Source organism: Penicillium arizonense (assembly GCF_001773325.1).
Source record: "Penicillium arizonense strain CBS 141311 chromosome Unknown PENARI_contig016, whole genome shotgun sequence".
NCBI classification, from domain to species: Eukaryota; Fungi; Ascomycota; class Eurotiomycetes; order Eurotiales; family Aspergillaceae; genus Penicillium; species Penicillium arizonense.
Window position 1 is genome coordinate 668,135 of NW_019173293.1, and position 14,506 is coordinate 682,640.

The following is a 14,506-nucleotide window of genomic DNA, read 5'->3' on the forward strand; positions in this document are numbered from 1 at the left end:
TCATAAAAAACCTCCATCAAATGCTGTTCTCTCTCAAACCGTCCTGCGGTCCGTCATGACCCGAACAATCGACCCAGTACCAGCCAACTCGACCAACTTCTCGTGCCAGCTAAGCAAAACACTCATCTGCTGACCACCACCCCCTTCACCCAAGTTACGAGCTTGGATCTGCGAGAACCCAGTGTCCTGAGGTGAAACGTTCTTCCGAGGGGACTGGGCACCACTACCAGGAGCAGACGAGGACATACCCTTGTACCTATAACCAGAACAAAAATTAGCACTCACTCACTCAGGACACAAGAATCCCCGCTCTAGACAAACTGCCCAGGGATATCTCTCCACGGGGTAATTGCAAGAACGGTCCACATACAGGTACTTCATCAAACAATCAGCACGCTCAGCGCCTCCATCCCCGCTGCACGCACCCTCCAAGATACGAGTCATCTCGCCCTGACGAATCCCCTGCAGAACATCGATAACAGTAGCAAGATGCACCTCCTTAGCGCGGTCATCGCCGCCCAACGGCGCCGTATCGAGAACGGTCCGGAGCGCGCCCTCAGGGTCACCGCCGCGCAGCAGCTGGCGCACCTGGGTCGCGACGTTGGCGGCGTCACTGGCGGACTCGGGTTGGGGGAGGCTCGCGGGGAGGAGGGAGTCCATGGGGAAGTTGGTTGAGGACTCCGGGTCCAGAGCGTCGATGTTGATGGTGCGGTAGTTGAGTTGGGACATGATGGCGGTTTGGTGGAGGTGGACGTAGAGAGGAATTGGTTTTTGAAGAGGGTTGTTATGGCTTTGCCTGTTGAGGTCGTTTGGTGAGGGATGTCCGGGGGAGGGCTGTTTGTGGAGGGTGCTCTGTTTGGTATGGCGGTGCGGTGGGGAGCGGGGAGGTTAGTGACGTGGGAGTGTCTGGTGGGATGGGATCGAATGGAGATAGAGAGAGTGACGTTTAAGAGAGCACGGAGAGGAGAGCCAATTCAACGGTCACAAGTAGGTTCCGGGGTAGGTCGAGAGAGCAATGAACAGTCAGTCAATTGGGGGGTCGGGAGATGGAGCTGGACACTTGGTTGATGGGTGCGGTGGCCTGAGGCAGCAATGTAACTAGAACCGACCTCAATCCAGCTGCCTGGCTGGATATCATTTCTTATTTATTATGGGAATTATAGAGACATTAAAGTGTTGTCTTGTCAAATCGAGTCAATTTTCATATTTTGTTGAGATGGTACTATAAATCTCGCTATATTGCTATTTTTGAGGTCCGAGAAAGTCCCTGTGCATAGTGTAGTGTCTATACACGCTTCTAAGTAGTCAATCATTTAACCTTATATACAGATAGAGCATGAAAAATAAAAGCAAGTAAACAAAAAACGCCAACAACACCAACGCTAAATGTCAATCAAGGAGAGGCAGTAATCGTAATAGGCGGAACAGCAATAGCAGGGGGCGTTATAGGACGCTCAGGGGACTTCTGCTTGCTCAATTCAAATCGAGCAGAAGCCTGTTCAAGATCCGAAGACTCGGACGACTGAGGATTCAATGCATCTTCAGTTTCCACCTTCCGTCTGAAGACACGACGAGTAAGGCGTTTTACAGGCCGGAAGCAAGCCTTGATACCCCGACCAAGAACCTTGCAACCCTTAGAAAGAGGCCGCAGGACAAAAGTCATACCACCAACAACGGCATTGAAGACAATTCCGAAATGGTAATCAGGGATAATGCGCAGGACAACCGCCCAAGGCAGACAAGCAATAGAGCAGATGATACACACACCCCAGAGAATACCACTCAAGCGGGTAACGCCGAAAGCCTGACCACCAACGTAGACGATCATGACCTGACCGCCGACCATGATGGCGTTGATTCCCAGGAACCAATAGTTGCGCAACATGCCTTCGAAGATATTGAATTTGTTGTCCAGGCGGCGATTGTTAAATTCGTTGAAGATCTGCATCCACACGAACGTGTTGAATACTACTGTTGCGAGTTCCTTTTCGCGGATTTCCGGGTGGTTAGGGTCTGAGTTGAGGTGGGCGTTGAGGAGCTTGTCGCCGGCGAAATAAAGCATGAATGTCACAGCCAGTTGGTAGACGGCTTGGCCGAGGATCATCTTCCACATTGTGAGGGTGAAGAGGGAAGCGTGTTTTGGGACGGGTTTGCGGTCGAGGATCTTTTCTGTGGGGGCATCTGTTGCTCTGGATTTTTGATATGTTAGTAAAAAATCGTGATTGAGATATATGCATGAAGGGGATCTTACAGAGCTAAGGCAGCGAACGTATCCATGATCAGGTTCACCCAGAGCAACTGCACAGCATTCAAAACACTAGTGTTATCACTGCTGTAGACAGACGAAATGAAAGTGAGCACCACAGCAGTGATGTTAACCGTAATCTGGAACTGCAAAAACTTGGCAACGGCATCATTGACAGCTCGGCCCCAAGAAATAGCCGTAACAATAGACCGGAAATTATCATCGAGAAGGATGATCGAACTCGCTTCCTTAGCGACCTCAGTACCAGCAATACCCATGGAGAAACCGACATCTGCAGTTCGCAAAGCCGGTCCGTCATTGGTACCATCGCCAGTAACAGCGACAGTCTCGCCAAGCACTTTGAGTCGTTCGACCAAGATACGCTTGTCTTCCGGGGATGACCGTGCCAGAACCTGCAGACGGGGGATGACTTCGTCCATCTCCGCGTCTGTCAATTGTCGGAACTTGGGTCCTTCCATCACAAGTCCATCTTCTGTCTTGATTCCACAGGAAGACGCGATGGCTGTGGCTGTGGCGACGTTGTCTCCCGTCACCATTTTGACTTGCACACCTGCAGAGTGGCATTTGCGAATGGCTGCAGGAACCTCGGGGCGTAGAGGGTCTTGAATACCCACGACGCCGACCCAGGTCATGCCATGGAAGACTTCTTCGAAATTGGCGGAGGAAGGGTCCTCAGGGCTCTTAGCCTCTGCGGGAGGCCAGCTAGCGAAGTCCTTGTAAACCATACCAATCGTCCGAAGAGACTTGTGAGCATAATTATCGATGAGTTCCAAAATATGCTGGTTTTGTTGGTCGGAAAGCTGCTCAACATCGATATTCTCTTTAGAGGAATCGATGTTTGCGATTTGGGCAGTGCAAACGCGGACCATCAATTCGGATGCTCCCTTAACGAGGAGACGGTATCCCAAACCAGGAACACGGTACACGACACCCATACACTTCCTGGCAGAGTCGAAGGGAATCAATTGTACGATTTCGGCAGAGCCACGCTCCGAGACAAGATCCATGCCCATGTAATCACGGGCTAGCTGGAGCATTGCGACTTCGGTCTTGCTACCAACGAATTCTTTACCCCCTTCCTTTTCCTGCTCGAAGGCAGTGGAGTTTAAAGCAACACTCTTAATGATCAAGTCTCGGATGGGGGCTGAGAGTTGCTGAGAGATCTCAGATGTGGTCATCGAGTTTAGATCTTCCTCTTCGCCATCAATTGACTGGCTGAAGCTCTGATCCGAGCCCCAAGTTCCAGCAACGACTGTCATCTTGTTCTGGGTAAGTGTGCCTGTCTTGTCGGAGCAGATGACAGTAGCATTTCCCATTGTCTCGCAAGCTCGAAGCACACGAACAAGGTTGTTCTCCTTAACCATTCGAGTGGTAGCAAAGGCCAAAGCCAATGTCACTGCCAATGGAAGACCCTCTATAGAAGCAAGACAGATTAGTAAAGCCCTATAATCAACAGTGCCAGGTGAGATGTAACAACTTACCCGGGATAGCAACAACAATAACAGTAACAGCAACAATAAGGATATCAACAAACTCCTTGCCCTTCATAGCTCCATTCTTCTCCGGATGATTAGGCAAATCAGCAACAAACCGGAAGAAAAGAACAAAGAACAAAACACCAGCAGCCCTATAAACCGTCAGTAATCCATACCCCAAGCCTCAAATTCATAAACAAAAAAAAGGACCAAGACTCACGCAGTACCAAGATACCCAATCCAATCCGCCAAGTTCCCAAGCTTAACCTGAAGCGGCGTAGGGTCATTAGGAGTCTGCAATGAAAGCAAAATCCGCCCATAAGTAGAGTACGGCCCAACACTGGTAACCAAGTAAGTGCCAACACCCTCCAGCACCTTACTACCGGAAATAAGGAACGGATCCAGTTTTTTGGTAGCTCTCCCATCGACTATCTGCTGCCAGACTTCATGGCCAGGTGTTTTCTTCATTGCATCTGATTCGCCGGTGGCAGAGGATTCGTCGCATTTCACGCCGTGGCCTGTTACCAGGACGCCGTCGGCGGGGATTGCGTCGCCAGGTTCCAGGTGGAGAACATCGCCGACTAGGATGTCGTATATGGAGACCATTGTTGATTTGCCGGAGCGGATGACTTTTACTTCGCGGTCGTTGTTCTGGAATATGTGTTAGATTGGAATTTGCTGTTCAGATGAAGGGCTGCGTAGTACTAACCCGTTGGTTGAGTTTGGCGAATTGTCTTTCCTTTTGCCAGTCGTTTGCTGCAGTGACAATTGTGACAATGAGGATTGCCACGCAGATGGCTACTCCTTCCACCCAGTCGACGCCTGTGCCTCCGTCGACGGTCTCGTATATCCCGAGGGATAATGAGACAACGGCGGCGATAGTCAACAATATAATAATCTTATCATTATAAGCAATCCAGAACAATTTAAAAAAACCCGTCGACTTCCGAGCAGGCAACCTGTTTTGACTGAAGACACGAATACGATCCTCGAATGGCGAGCCCGCACCTGATGAAACCGGGGCGGGAGGAGGAACCTCAGTCTTGGGTATTGATTTGGCAGTCGACTTAACATGCGTAGAAGGAGCAACCTCCTCGAAGTCGACGGCCCCCTCAAGACAAGCTTCATCGACAGACAAGCCAGCATCAAGATCAGTGCGCAGACCACGTTCCAATCCCTGCAAACCACCTAGAGCATGGAAAGCAGCAAGGGACTTCGGATTCTGCATTTTATTTAGCTGGCCGGGCGAGAAGGCAAACCGATTATCCTCCACTTGAAAGTCACTCTCATTCCTCGGGTCTGGATTCAAAGCATCAGACAATGAGACGTCGTCATAGACGACGTTGACTGCGTGGTCAGAATGGACATCTGAATTGGCACGCGAGCGGACCATCGTATCAGCCGATGAAGTGAATGAGTCCGACCGCGGCCGTAATGTGTCGCCATCTATAGAATTGGATGGGCGATGATGCGAGGTCTGATGTACCATCAGCCTTGCTGGATCAAGGTGGTTCCAGGCCATGGTTGGCGAGACTGGAGATGTTGGACTGTGATCTAGATCCGTGGGACTAGACCAGGAAGAAGAGGCAGCAGAGAGAGAGCGCTGTATAGAAAGAAAGCAAGAAATAGAGCAGATAGTTAGTGGATTTGGTTCTGGGAGGGTAGGTATATGTATGTATTGTATATAGGGTTGATTTTGGAAGACCAACCTCTCTGCTCGGATTTGAAAAATCCGTTACTATAACAGGGCTTAATAGTGAGTCCTGACGGGGTGTGTCATCGTTAGAGGATGACATGGTGAGGCAGAGCGCTCTGCGAATCAAAAGAGCGAGCTTTTCAAAAGAAACCCTTAATATTCGTCTCAGGATTGTATCGAATGTCGAATGCCGCGGGGAAGAGTCCTTATTATCCCAAGAGATTTCCCTCTAGTTGGATGATGGTGGCTGTGTAGTGTGCCCAGAGATGCCGAGACACGATACTGTCGAAGTCCAAACAGTTCGGCAAGAAGCCCTGACTATGAACAATGCCAAGTAGCGCGAAATATGATACCCAAGAGAAAAGAAAGCAAACAGTAAATTATATCTCCCTTAAAGAGGGAATAATCGAGGTGGCACTGATTACAACACAGCCCCCCTTCCAAGACCAGCGCTACGCTGCCCAGGTATGTGGACCAAGTACAATGTGTACATACAGTAATGAAGGCGAAGCATCATACGGAAAAAACGATAGTCACCCCCAGGGAACAGGAAACAGCTGAGGAATCTACGCGCCGGACCTTTCTTTCTGTAACTGGGTAATGCATGACAGCTATAGCTAAAATGACCAAATTGTCAAACATCAATCATGGATAGCGATACGCCAAGCCGAGTGCATCCAATGCGAGGCCATGACGCGATTTGGCGCCGGGAGACCGCTAGACTGCGCCTCCATGGGTTGATCCAATGAGGTTGCATAGCAATCAATATCCCCCCCATCAGAGGTATATTGAATTGGCAGTTGACTTTTTGTTGAGTCTAATCAGTCGAGACGAGTCTTTTTGCGTCAGAGGCGTAATCTGCCGAAGTGTCGTTGCGATGGGAATGTCCACTTGAGCGCGTAAGCCGTGTCAAGCCGTGTGTCATGGGCACGAGATATCATGTTTTGTCAGGGGCATTGGCAGAACAGGGATTGGAGTTTTCTCTGAGGGAATTTTGATTCGAGGAAAGGGAAGGAAAGGAGGCTTAGACGGCTTGGGAGCAGTTCGCCTTCTGTGGCGAGTGGTGTGGCGGTGCATTGTAGATGTGGCTCGGTGATCTACTGTATGGCTCAAGGAGGCTGACCAGGGGTCATCAGGTACCCTATCCACCTGCAGTAAGCCTAGTTTCACCTAGGAGGCAATACATATACAGCGTAGATCCTCGAACAGGCTGACTTTTACTTCTGGAGTCACAGCCCCAGTTTAGGCTACCATCAGTGAGAATAGCTAATCCAAACATTACATTGATTAGCCCGGCTGATATGATTCAGACCTCGACACGGGCAAATAATATAAACAGGCCCAATCTCAAAATGACATGTGCAAAGTGACGTATAAAAAAAGGGGGAGTGAGAAGGGATTAGGGAGAAATGCCTTACTTTCAAGGGAAAAGGGAGTCAGAGATGAGAGAAAAGAGAAGGGGGGTATCAATAAGTGAGAAATATAAAACAAGAAACACTCAAAGACAGAGAGAGTTCGCTCAAGAAAGTGACCAAAAAGCGAAGCTGGGGCAAAATACACTGACTCAAACAAGAAAAATAAACAAGAAAAGACGACCCCGTGCTCACTCGAACGCTCAAGAAACCAGTCGTGTCCATATATGGGTAGTGCCAAGCCACCAGCACATCATATCCGTCATTTCACATAGCCCATGCTAGGGCATCACATGTCGATGCCCTCCGTGAATCGACTGCTTCGACTCCCGTCGAAGCTCGGCAAGCTGCGGCCCAACCCATCTGGTCGCTGCGGGACGATGGGAATGGCACTCTGGGGCTGGGCCACAGGATGAGCTGGCGTCACTGTGATGGGAGTGGCAACAGGCACGGTGTTGGATATGGGGAGGTGCACGGGGGAAGGCGGGACAGGTGGCCGGTGCTCTTCGATCTCACGGGTGTATTTTGAGTCGAGGGGCATACCATATGGCGAGGCAGGGGGCGGAGCATGGAAGGCAGGAGAGCCAGTTGGTCCTGGACCTGGAGAAGTAGGGGGGAAACCTGGGACTGTGGGGGAGTCCCCATCTAGGCCGCCGCCGAATCCATCACCACCATGTGTGAGAACGGGGGGAAGTTTTCGCCCGGATATCTTTTGGAAACCGCGTTCGCTGGAATTTGAGTCGATGGTACTTTCGGTACGCACTGTTTGAGTTGACTGACGCCAGCGTTTCATGAAAGCGGGGGCAAAGTACGATGCGGTGAAAAGGGGGTCGTTGCTTGACCGACGTTCGGCGATTTCTCTTGTTCCAGCTCCAGCTACAGTTCCAATTGCTGCGTCGTCCGAGAGAGGAGCATGAGCCCCCATTTTACCACGGAGTAGTCCTCGGCGACGAAGGAAGTAGACAAGGAGGAACAAAAGCAGAGCGAGACCGGCGATCGATCCAACTACCCCACCAACGATTTTGGGTGTAGCGGCGTCACTCGATGAACCAGTTCCTACGGCGGTCGTTTCACTAGCTGTTGGTGTGGAACCGCCACCTGTTTCAGTGCTGGTCTCTTCAGAGGTTCCATAGGAACTTGTCGAGGAGGACGTATAGGTTGCGGTTGAGATTGCCGAGGTCGATGAGGCCCAATCAGATTCCGATTGTGACCAGTAGTACCCATAGGGTGAGTTGAAACTAGAAGAGGACACGGTTGAAGGAGCAACAAGAGGAGTCGAGGTCGCCGGAGAGCTGATGGCCGACACAATTCTTGATGACGAGGGAGCACGAGCGGTGCTGCTTGTCGTACTCGTAGTAGATTGAGTCGAATTCGTAATGCTGCTTAATGAGGATTCGCTAAGCAGTGATGTAGCCGACTGAGTGGCAGACACAAGTGGAGGTAACGTGGGCATCGACAGTTCCGCAGAAACGGAGACAGAGGCAGTCGCGGTTGCAGTCGCACTATCAGAGGGCGGTATGGTAAAAGTGCCCACTGATGGATCTGAAAATGTCGTCGGAAAAGCAGCCCCAGTCGACTGCCAGAGAGTATGCGAGCTAGTGTCGACTACTTGCAAGACAGTCTCAACAACAGTCGTAGCAGTAGGTGTAGTCTCATCCCGTTTCTGAGGTGATTTATCAGACCCATTCATCTCACACTCAAGGCACGTGGCATTCTTCGACGGATCGCAAGTCTCATCCGTAATGACATCAGTAGCAGGGAGATTGGGAGTCGCTGACGAAGAGTGGTCTTCAAGTAAGCCGGTGTCAATGGCATCGTCGGTTAGTTCGGCCTGTAGGTGGTGCCTGGCGCTCATGAGCCTCTCAATGCGAGAGTGGCGGAAATGACTGTGATGCATCTTGTCGATCCCTCACAAATATAGACAATTGTTGACGTGAAGGTAAGATATCAAACAGTGGGGGCGAAAAGTCCCGTAGATCCTCACAGAGGTTGAGTTTCCACGCGTGCGGGAAGAAAAAAAAAAGTGATATCAAGGTTGACACGAAAGAAAAGCACGGTCTGGCGTGCACAGGTAAACGAAAGATCGAATTGAGTGGATGATCTCAGACCGGAAAAGAATGACCGAGTCGAGAGGATATGAAAGAGTGGAAGTCGGCAAGGTGTAGCCAACGATGCGACCAAAGAATGAGCATGAATATGCGACGGATACTCGAGACGAGATAGAGCTCAAAATGGCGCGCAGCACAAACAACGACAACACAGAGCAGACAGCGAAACGATGGACGGCGACTCCAAGGTCGGTAGGTACGACTAATCGAAGAGAAGTCGACTAGGTAATCAAACGAATGAACAACTCAGCGCACTAAGACACGTTAGCATAGATTCAATGTGGGCTGACCAACGGATACAGTGTCCACCACACGCACCTGGAGAGTAAAGGAGTGACGAAGAAACACGAGAACCCAGCCTCCTTAGTCCATAGTGCAAAGCAGAGAGAAGAATTGAAAAGGTCCCGACGAGGGAACACACACCGTGTTCGCACTGAAAGGGGGAAACAATAGGCAAAATGGAAGAGGAAGAGAAGACAGAAAACGGCGGAAATGAGGACCCAGACCGAACCAAACAATCCCTTACCCGACCCGAACTAGTGTCGAACAGCTTGAACAGATCAGATGGGGTTCCACTTTTGTTTCTGTTGCTCTTGTTTCAATGCTTCTGTCCTCTACTCTACTGTAGAGCACCCCCAGGTTCAGGTCAATTGTCCTTGTCAAAGAGAAAGAGAGAACAGAAAAGCCAACGGGGGCTGCAGGTACGGGCGATCAACCAGTAGAAAGTGACAGGTGGGGGCAGCGATGAGGTTCTGGCCCAGACTAGGCCAGTTGGGGTTTAGCGTGTCATGCAGGTTTAATTATCTGCTTACATGTGTATAGTAGAGGCAAGGAGTCAGTATAAACAAACAGTGACAGTAGTGACGGGGTAGTGGTCGACTCTGTACTATATACTAACTATATACTGTATTGCTTACTCGGCTAAACAAGGTCTGGATAATGCATGTATTTAAGCTCGACTGGAAGGAATGTGCCGTGTTAGAGTATTGCCGATCCATTCTCCAGCTATTTAAAGATATCAGACCATCGGAAAACGTGGGTGCATTCCATATCTACGTTTTATCTTATTTGGCACAACGCAAGAATCAACGTGAGAGGGGTATTTAATAACGGGTTCCTGGGGCAGAGAGAACTCGCTTAAAAAGTCTCGAGGTCCTCAGCCACAACCTCCTCCCCTTCAGCAGGGATCTCGAATCCGTCCTAGGGCCAGTGTCAGTGCGGGGGTTCCGGCGTGAGGGATCCAGTCGAACGAACCTCGGTCGAGTACAGAATGCCCTGGATGTGCTTAATAAGAGTGTCCTCCTCCTTCTCCAGTTCAGGGTCCTCCTCAATGGCGCTCTGCAGCAGGAGTTCAATATCGCGCAGCTTGGCAAAATAGAAGTCGCGCTCCTTCTCCAGACCGGCAATCGCCTCCTTCTGTGTCGCAATCTCTGTCTGCAGGGCTGCGGTCGCAGCTCCGGTCGCAGCGCCGGCAACGCGGGGACGAGCGGCGCCAGTCGTTGGGGTCACGCCACGACGAGCGCTGTGTGAGGATGGGGCGCGGGAGGTGGGAGCTGGGCCACCAACGGAGGCAGGCGCGCCGGAGGCCTTGCGTCGGCCGACGGAATCATATTCTCCACCGGGATAGTGTTGGTCCCAGTATTTCTTCACCCACTGGAGGAACTCTAGGTTATCCTGCATGCGGCACTTCGTGAGGGACTGGACGGGGATGGGCTTGTCGACCTGATGGCGGGCAAAGACATCTGCACGAGTGGGACGTGTTAAATAGGGACCGTGGATGGACATGTCGGTACGTACTCTGGAGGACCTTGAAGTTCTGGAGGTAGGCATATTCAGTGTTGACGTTGAACTTGACTCGCGACATGGGAACATCCACTGAACAAAGAAAAAGCCCAGTCAGTAAATGTGATACAACCACTGTGGCCTGACCGCCTCTCGATCGATTGTCTTGCAAAACAGTTATTACATACTGAAGATAGAGTCGAAGATCTGACATAGTGCAGCACTGTCATGGCAGAGACACGTTAGCACGTCTGATATATATCAACGGGCAGGTCGGCAAGCCCAGGCAACGGAGAGGGGCTTTGGCAGATCATACCCAGTTCCGCACTGCTCAATCTTGGTAAGGTTCAGCTGCAGCAGGCTGTTAAGCCATGCCAGCAATTCTTGTCTAGAGACCGAAATTCAACCGTAAGCAAGGGCCGATCAGTCGGAAGGCGGGGGAATAGGAGAAAAGCCGAACCTGGATTCACCCATGGTGGGGTAAAATTGATATCAATGAAAACGCTAAAGCGATATGAAGAGTATGGGGTGAGCGCTAAGCGAGAAAATACTCGAGCGAAATAGAATACCACACTGGAATTTTCGACAGTCTTCTGATGGAAAACAGTAGAGGGTTTGTTTTGATGCTAAAATCCACGGATCAATCCAAGTGGCACTAGTCCGCTTTTGCCGGCGAATCACGGGAGGATTAGTTAATCCGAGTCACCGCTTGTTCCACCGCCTGATACATTGGCATAATCTTATCACCTCAGGCTATGTCTATCGATTATCGATGAATAGCTCAAAATCAATTAATGTATTTCCCAAATTACCAAGTCGCTACTTTTGCGATAATGTGATGTTTATGCTGAAGACAAACAAGAATCTGTTTCACAAGTTCCTGTCTCCGTGCCATGTGGCATAGTCTAGTCTAACTTCCCGAATAATATATATGCCAAAGAAACCCACATATGAAAAGCAAAGAGCGCTAGATGAACAGTATATAAACCAGCAAAAGAAAGCAAATGGATCACTCCTCCAAAAGGTCGATCCCGTCTAGACCATATCCAAAGTCCATAATAACAGTGCGGGCATCCTGACTTGTCGCAACAATACGTCTATAATCAGACTGCACACTCAACATCCAGCTCGTGGTCCAGCCAGGGAAGTTGATAGACAGATTGCCAGTGTCACGGTCAAATACCTTGACACTCATATCATAGCTGCCGCTAACAATGCGCTTATTGGCGCTATCCAAGTGCAAAGACCGGATTAGGCCAGAGTGGCCACGGAGCTCGTTGACAAGATCGCCGGTGTTGGCGTCGAATTGGTAGATTATGCGGTCATTTCCGCCAGTCAAGATGGTCCGGCCATCGTCGCTGAACTCGACACACGCCAGGCCTCGGTCTTTGCTGACGAATTCTTTCACGCATTGGCCTGAAACCACGTTCCACATCTTGGCTACGCCGTCGCCACTGGCTGAGACGATAAGATCGCCGCGCAGTTGAACGGCGTTCACGGGTCCGAGGTGGCCGACGAGCTGTCTCAGCAGCTCGCCGGTCTTTCGGTCCCATACGCAGATGGTGGCGTCCTTGGAGCATGAGACGATGTATCGGTCATCGAAGCATACATCCAGGACACCAGCGTGGTGACCCGAAAGACGGTGGATAGGCCGGTAGTCGTTCTTGATGTCCCACACGATGCAGGTGTGGTCCGAAGACCCAGTCACCATAATCTCTTCGTCGAATCGCAAACACAGAATTGATGCGCTGTGGTACACCGACTCTTCCTCCGGACCAGAGCCTTCGTCGATATTATCAGGATGGACGAATGGTGGGGTGATAGTCAGGAAGGGGGAGGTTCCAGTAGCCTGGGAAGTCGGACTGTTCACTGGACCGCGGCCATAAACACGCTGCGATGGTGGTCCAATGATTTTCTGGCACGCCCAGGGATAGTGAGCGTCCCATACGCGAATTGTCCGATCACGAGAGCCTGTAATAATTTTCTTCCTTTAGGTGGGTTAGCGTGACACTGGGTCAGATGATGAATGGTGGAACGTACTCGTCAAATTGGGAGCAATAGACGCTATCCTGGTGGCCCTGCAAGTAAATGGCGGCAGCCTTGCCATCCTTCCAGCGTTGATCAAGAGCGCGCCGGGTCAAGTACATCTTCTTCCAATCTTGGTTCGGAATTGACTTGCCAAGCCCGGAAGACTGCTTCATCTTGGAGGTCGTGTCACTCGTAGGGCGTCGGCCATATGCACCACGGAAAACGCGCTTCCACACGGGCGAGGAGCACGCTTGGAGCCAGCTACGAGACACAGCCTCGCAGGTCATAAGGGAGTCAGGGTCCAGATATGAGAGAATGTGAGCTGAAATCTCAGCCGGGAGGAAGCCAATGGGGTCTGAAATATGTTAGCAGGGAAGTTACAAGCATACTTCATGAATGACTCTTACCAAGACGCCGGATACCCGGCAAATCAACATCTGACACCTCTGACCGATCGCGAAGATCGATACCAATGCCACTCTCCGAGTCCTGAGGGATTCTTATTTCGAGAATCTTATTCGACTCCCGTTCAGCCTTGGCCATACGTGCAACCTCCATTTGTTCATTCTGCGCAGCGGCAGCGGCGCGGGCCGCCGCACCCCCGAACCGATTGTTCGGCAGAATCGGAGGTTCCTGCCCCCGACCCGGAATGGGGGCTGGGATTGAAGCAATGGGGGCATAGAAGCCATGCAGAGCAGACACACTGTTCAACGAAGGACGACGATTGATGCTATACCCCCGAGGCCAATTGTTCGGTGCCACCCGGGGATCCCAGCTGCCGGAGGCGATATGATGCTTGTGCCCGGTACAACCCGTAACATGAGCGTAATGGCGATCCTCACACTGTTCATGGCCATCCTGGTCGTCATGAACGTTTTCCACCACAGCAAGATTTTGCTTGGAAGACTTGTTGCGAAGGCTGACTGACAGCCGGCGTCCAAGAGCAACGATGCCGTCCACAGGGTGCCGCAAGCTCGAGAAGCTTTTGGCACCGCGGCGCCGAGGCACTGCATCTGGGAACGGCTCCATTTCTTCCAACACTGGTGCTTCGCCATCCTGGCACACCTTCACCAGGGATGGCTCTTGCCAGGTATCCCAACCAAAATCCTTTGACACTGGGGCGGGAGCTGCTGTTCGGGGGCGAGGACGAAACGACAACGAGGGGCGCCGTCGTGTGGAGGCGGCGGAGGAGTTATTCTCTCGTGGCGACATAATGAAATGCGCGCTTCGTATGTGAAGGGCTAAATAGTATGCAAGCGGTGTGAATCTGAACGCCGCGAATCGATAGCGGTGGACAATGAATGACAGGGGCTGAGACAGATCAAATATATGTCGATATGATGATCTTGGGGAGTTCAAAGGCAAATCTATAGGAGCCCGAGTATATGTATAACGACCGTTTGTGAACTCCAGTAACCAAGAGAAAAAAAGAGAATGAATGCAATAGAGAAACAAACAGAAAGAAACGACGGCGCAAGGGGAGATAAAAAGGGCGGAAGAATTCCAGAAAGCCGATCGAACGGGTCTGAGAGTCGGGCGGTGAATTGAGCAGGAGCAATTGGTTCCAAGGCTAGGTATTGGAGAGTACCTGGTACAAGTTACAAGTGGTTAAGTTCTAGCAAAACTAAGTACCGAGTACTTCCCAGGGAACCCGCCCCACGGATCAGAGTTTTAGAGTGTCGGGGGGCAAATATGGGGGAACCGAACTGCGGAGTACCTCTACCTCGATCGCCCGGTTA

At 51.0% G+C, this 14,506-nt stretch overlaps 5 protein-coding genes across 5 annotated transcripts; all 5 read right to left on the bottom strand.

Annotated features, from left to right (window-relative positions):
• Nucleotides 1–33: 33 nt before the first annotated feature.
• On the bottom strand, nucleotides 34–729 carry PENARI_c016G05719 (actin-related protein 2/3 complex subunit 5 family protein; the record flags this gene model as incomplete). The annotated part of the gene is made up of 2 exons (XM_022634061.1): nucleotides 34–256; nucleotides 371–729. The coding sequence occupies 2 exons, from the start codon at nucleotides 727–729 to the stop codon at nucleotides 34–36; spliced, it is 582 nt and encodes a 193-aa protein (XP_022485948.1).
• A 664-nt stretch (nucleotides 730–1,393) lies between these two features.
• On the bottom strand, nucleotides 1,394–5,537 carry pmcB (putative calcium-translocating P-type ATPase(PMCA-type); the record flags this gene model as incomplete). The annotated part of the gene is made up of 6 exons (XM_022634166.1): nucleotides 1,394–2,189; nucleotides 2,252–3,680; nucleotides 3,748–3,893; nucleotides 3,962–4,392; nucleotides 4,451–5,344; nucleotides 5,481–5,537. 6 exons carry the CDS (start codon nucleotides 5,535–5,537, stop codon nucleotides 1,394–1,396), a joined length of 3,753 nt encoding a protein of 1,250 aa, XP_022486166.1.
• Nucleotides 5,538–7,138: 1,601 nt separating this feature from the next.
• PENARI_c016G03420 (uncharacterized protein) lies at nucleotides 7,139–8,746 on the bottom strand (the record flags this gene model as incomplete). Its single annotated transcript, XM_022634004.1, has 1 exon — nucleotides 7,139–8,746. One exon carries the CDS (start codon nucleotides 8,744–8,746, stop codon nucleotides 7,139–7,141), a length of 1,608 nt encoding a protein of 535 aa, XP_022486073.1.
• Nucleotides 8,747–10,094: 1,348 nt separating this feature from the next.
• eb1 (microtubule-binding protein BIM1) lies at nucleotides 10,095–11,213 on the bottom strand (the record flags this gene model as incomplete). Its single annotated transcript, XM_022634204.1, has 6 exons — nucleotides 10,095–10,157; nucleotides 10,212–10,699; nucleotides 10,755–10,832; nucleotides 10,928–10,962; nucleotides 11,056–11,127; nucleotides 11,200–11,213. 6 exons carry the CDS (start codon nucleotides 11,211–11,213, stop codon nucleotides 10,095–10,097), a joined length of 750 nt encoding a protein of 249 aa, XP_022486121.1.
• A 535-nt stretch (nucleotides 11,214–11,748) lies between these two features.
• On the bottom strand, nucleotides 11,749–13,979 carry PENARI_c016G05555 (F-box/WD repeat-containing protein; the record flags this gene model as incomplete). Its single annotated transcript, XM_022634054.1, has 3 exons — nucleotides 11,749–12,727; nucleotides 12,780–13,122; nucleotides 13,175–13,979. The coding sequence occupies 3 exons, from the start codon at nucleotides 13,977–13,979 to the stop codon at nucleotides 11,749–11,751; spliced, it is 2,127 nt and encodes a 708-aa protein (XP_022485963.1).
• Between the last annotated feature and the right edge of the window lie 527 nt (nucleotides 13,980–14,506).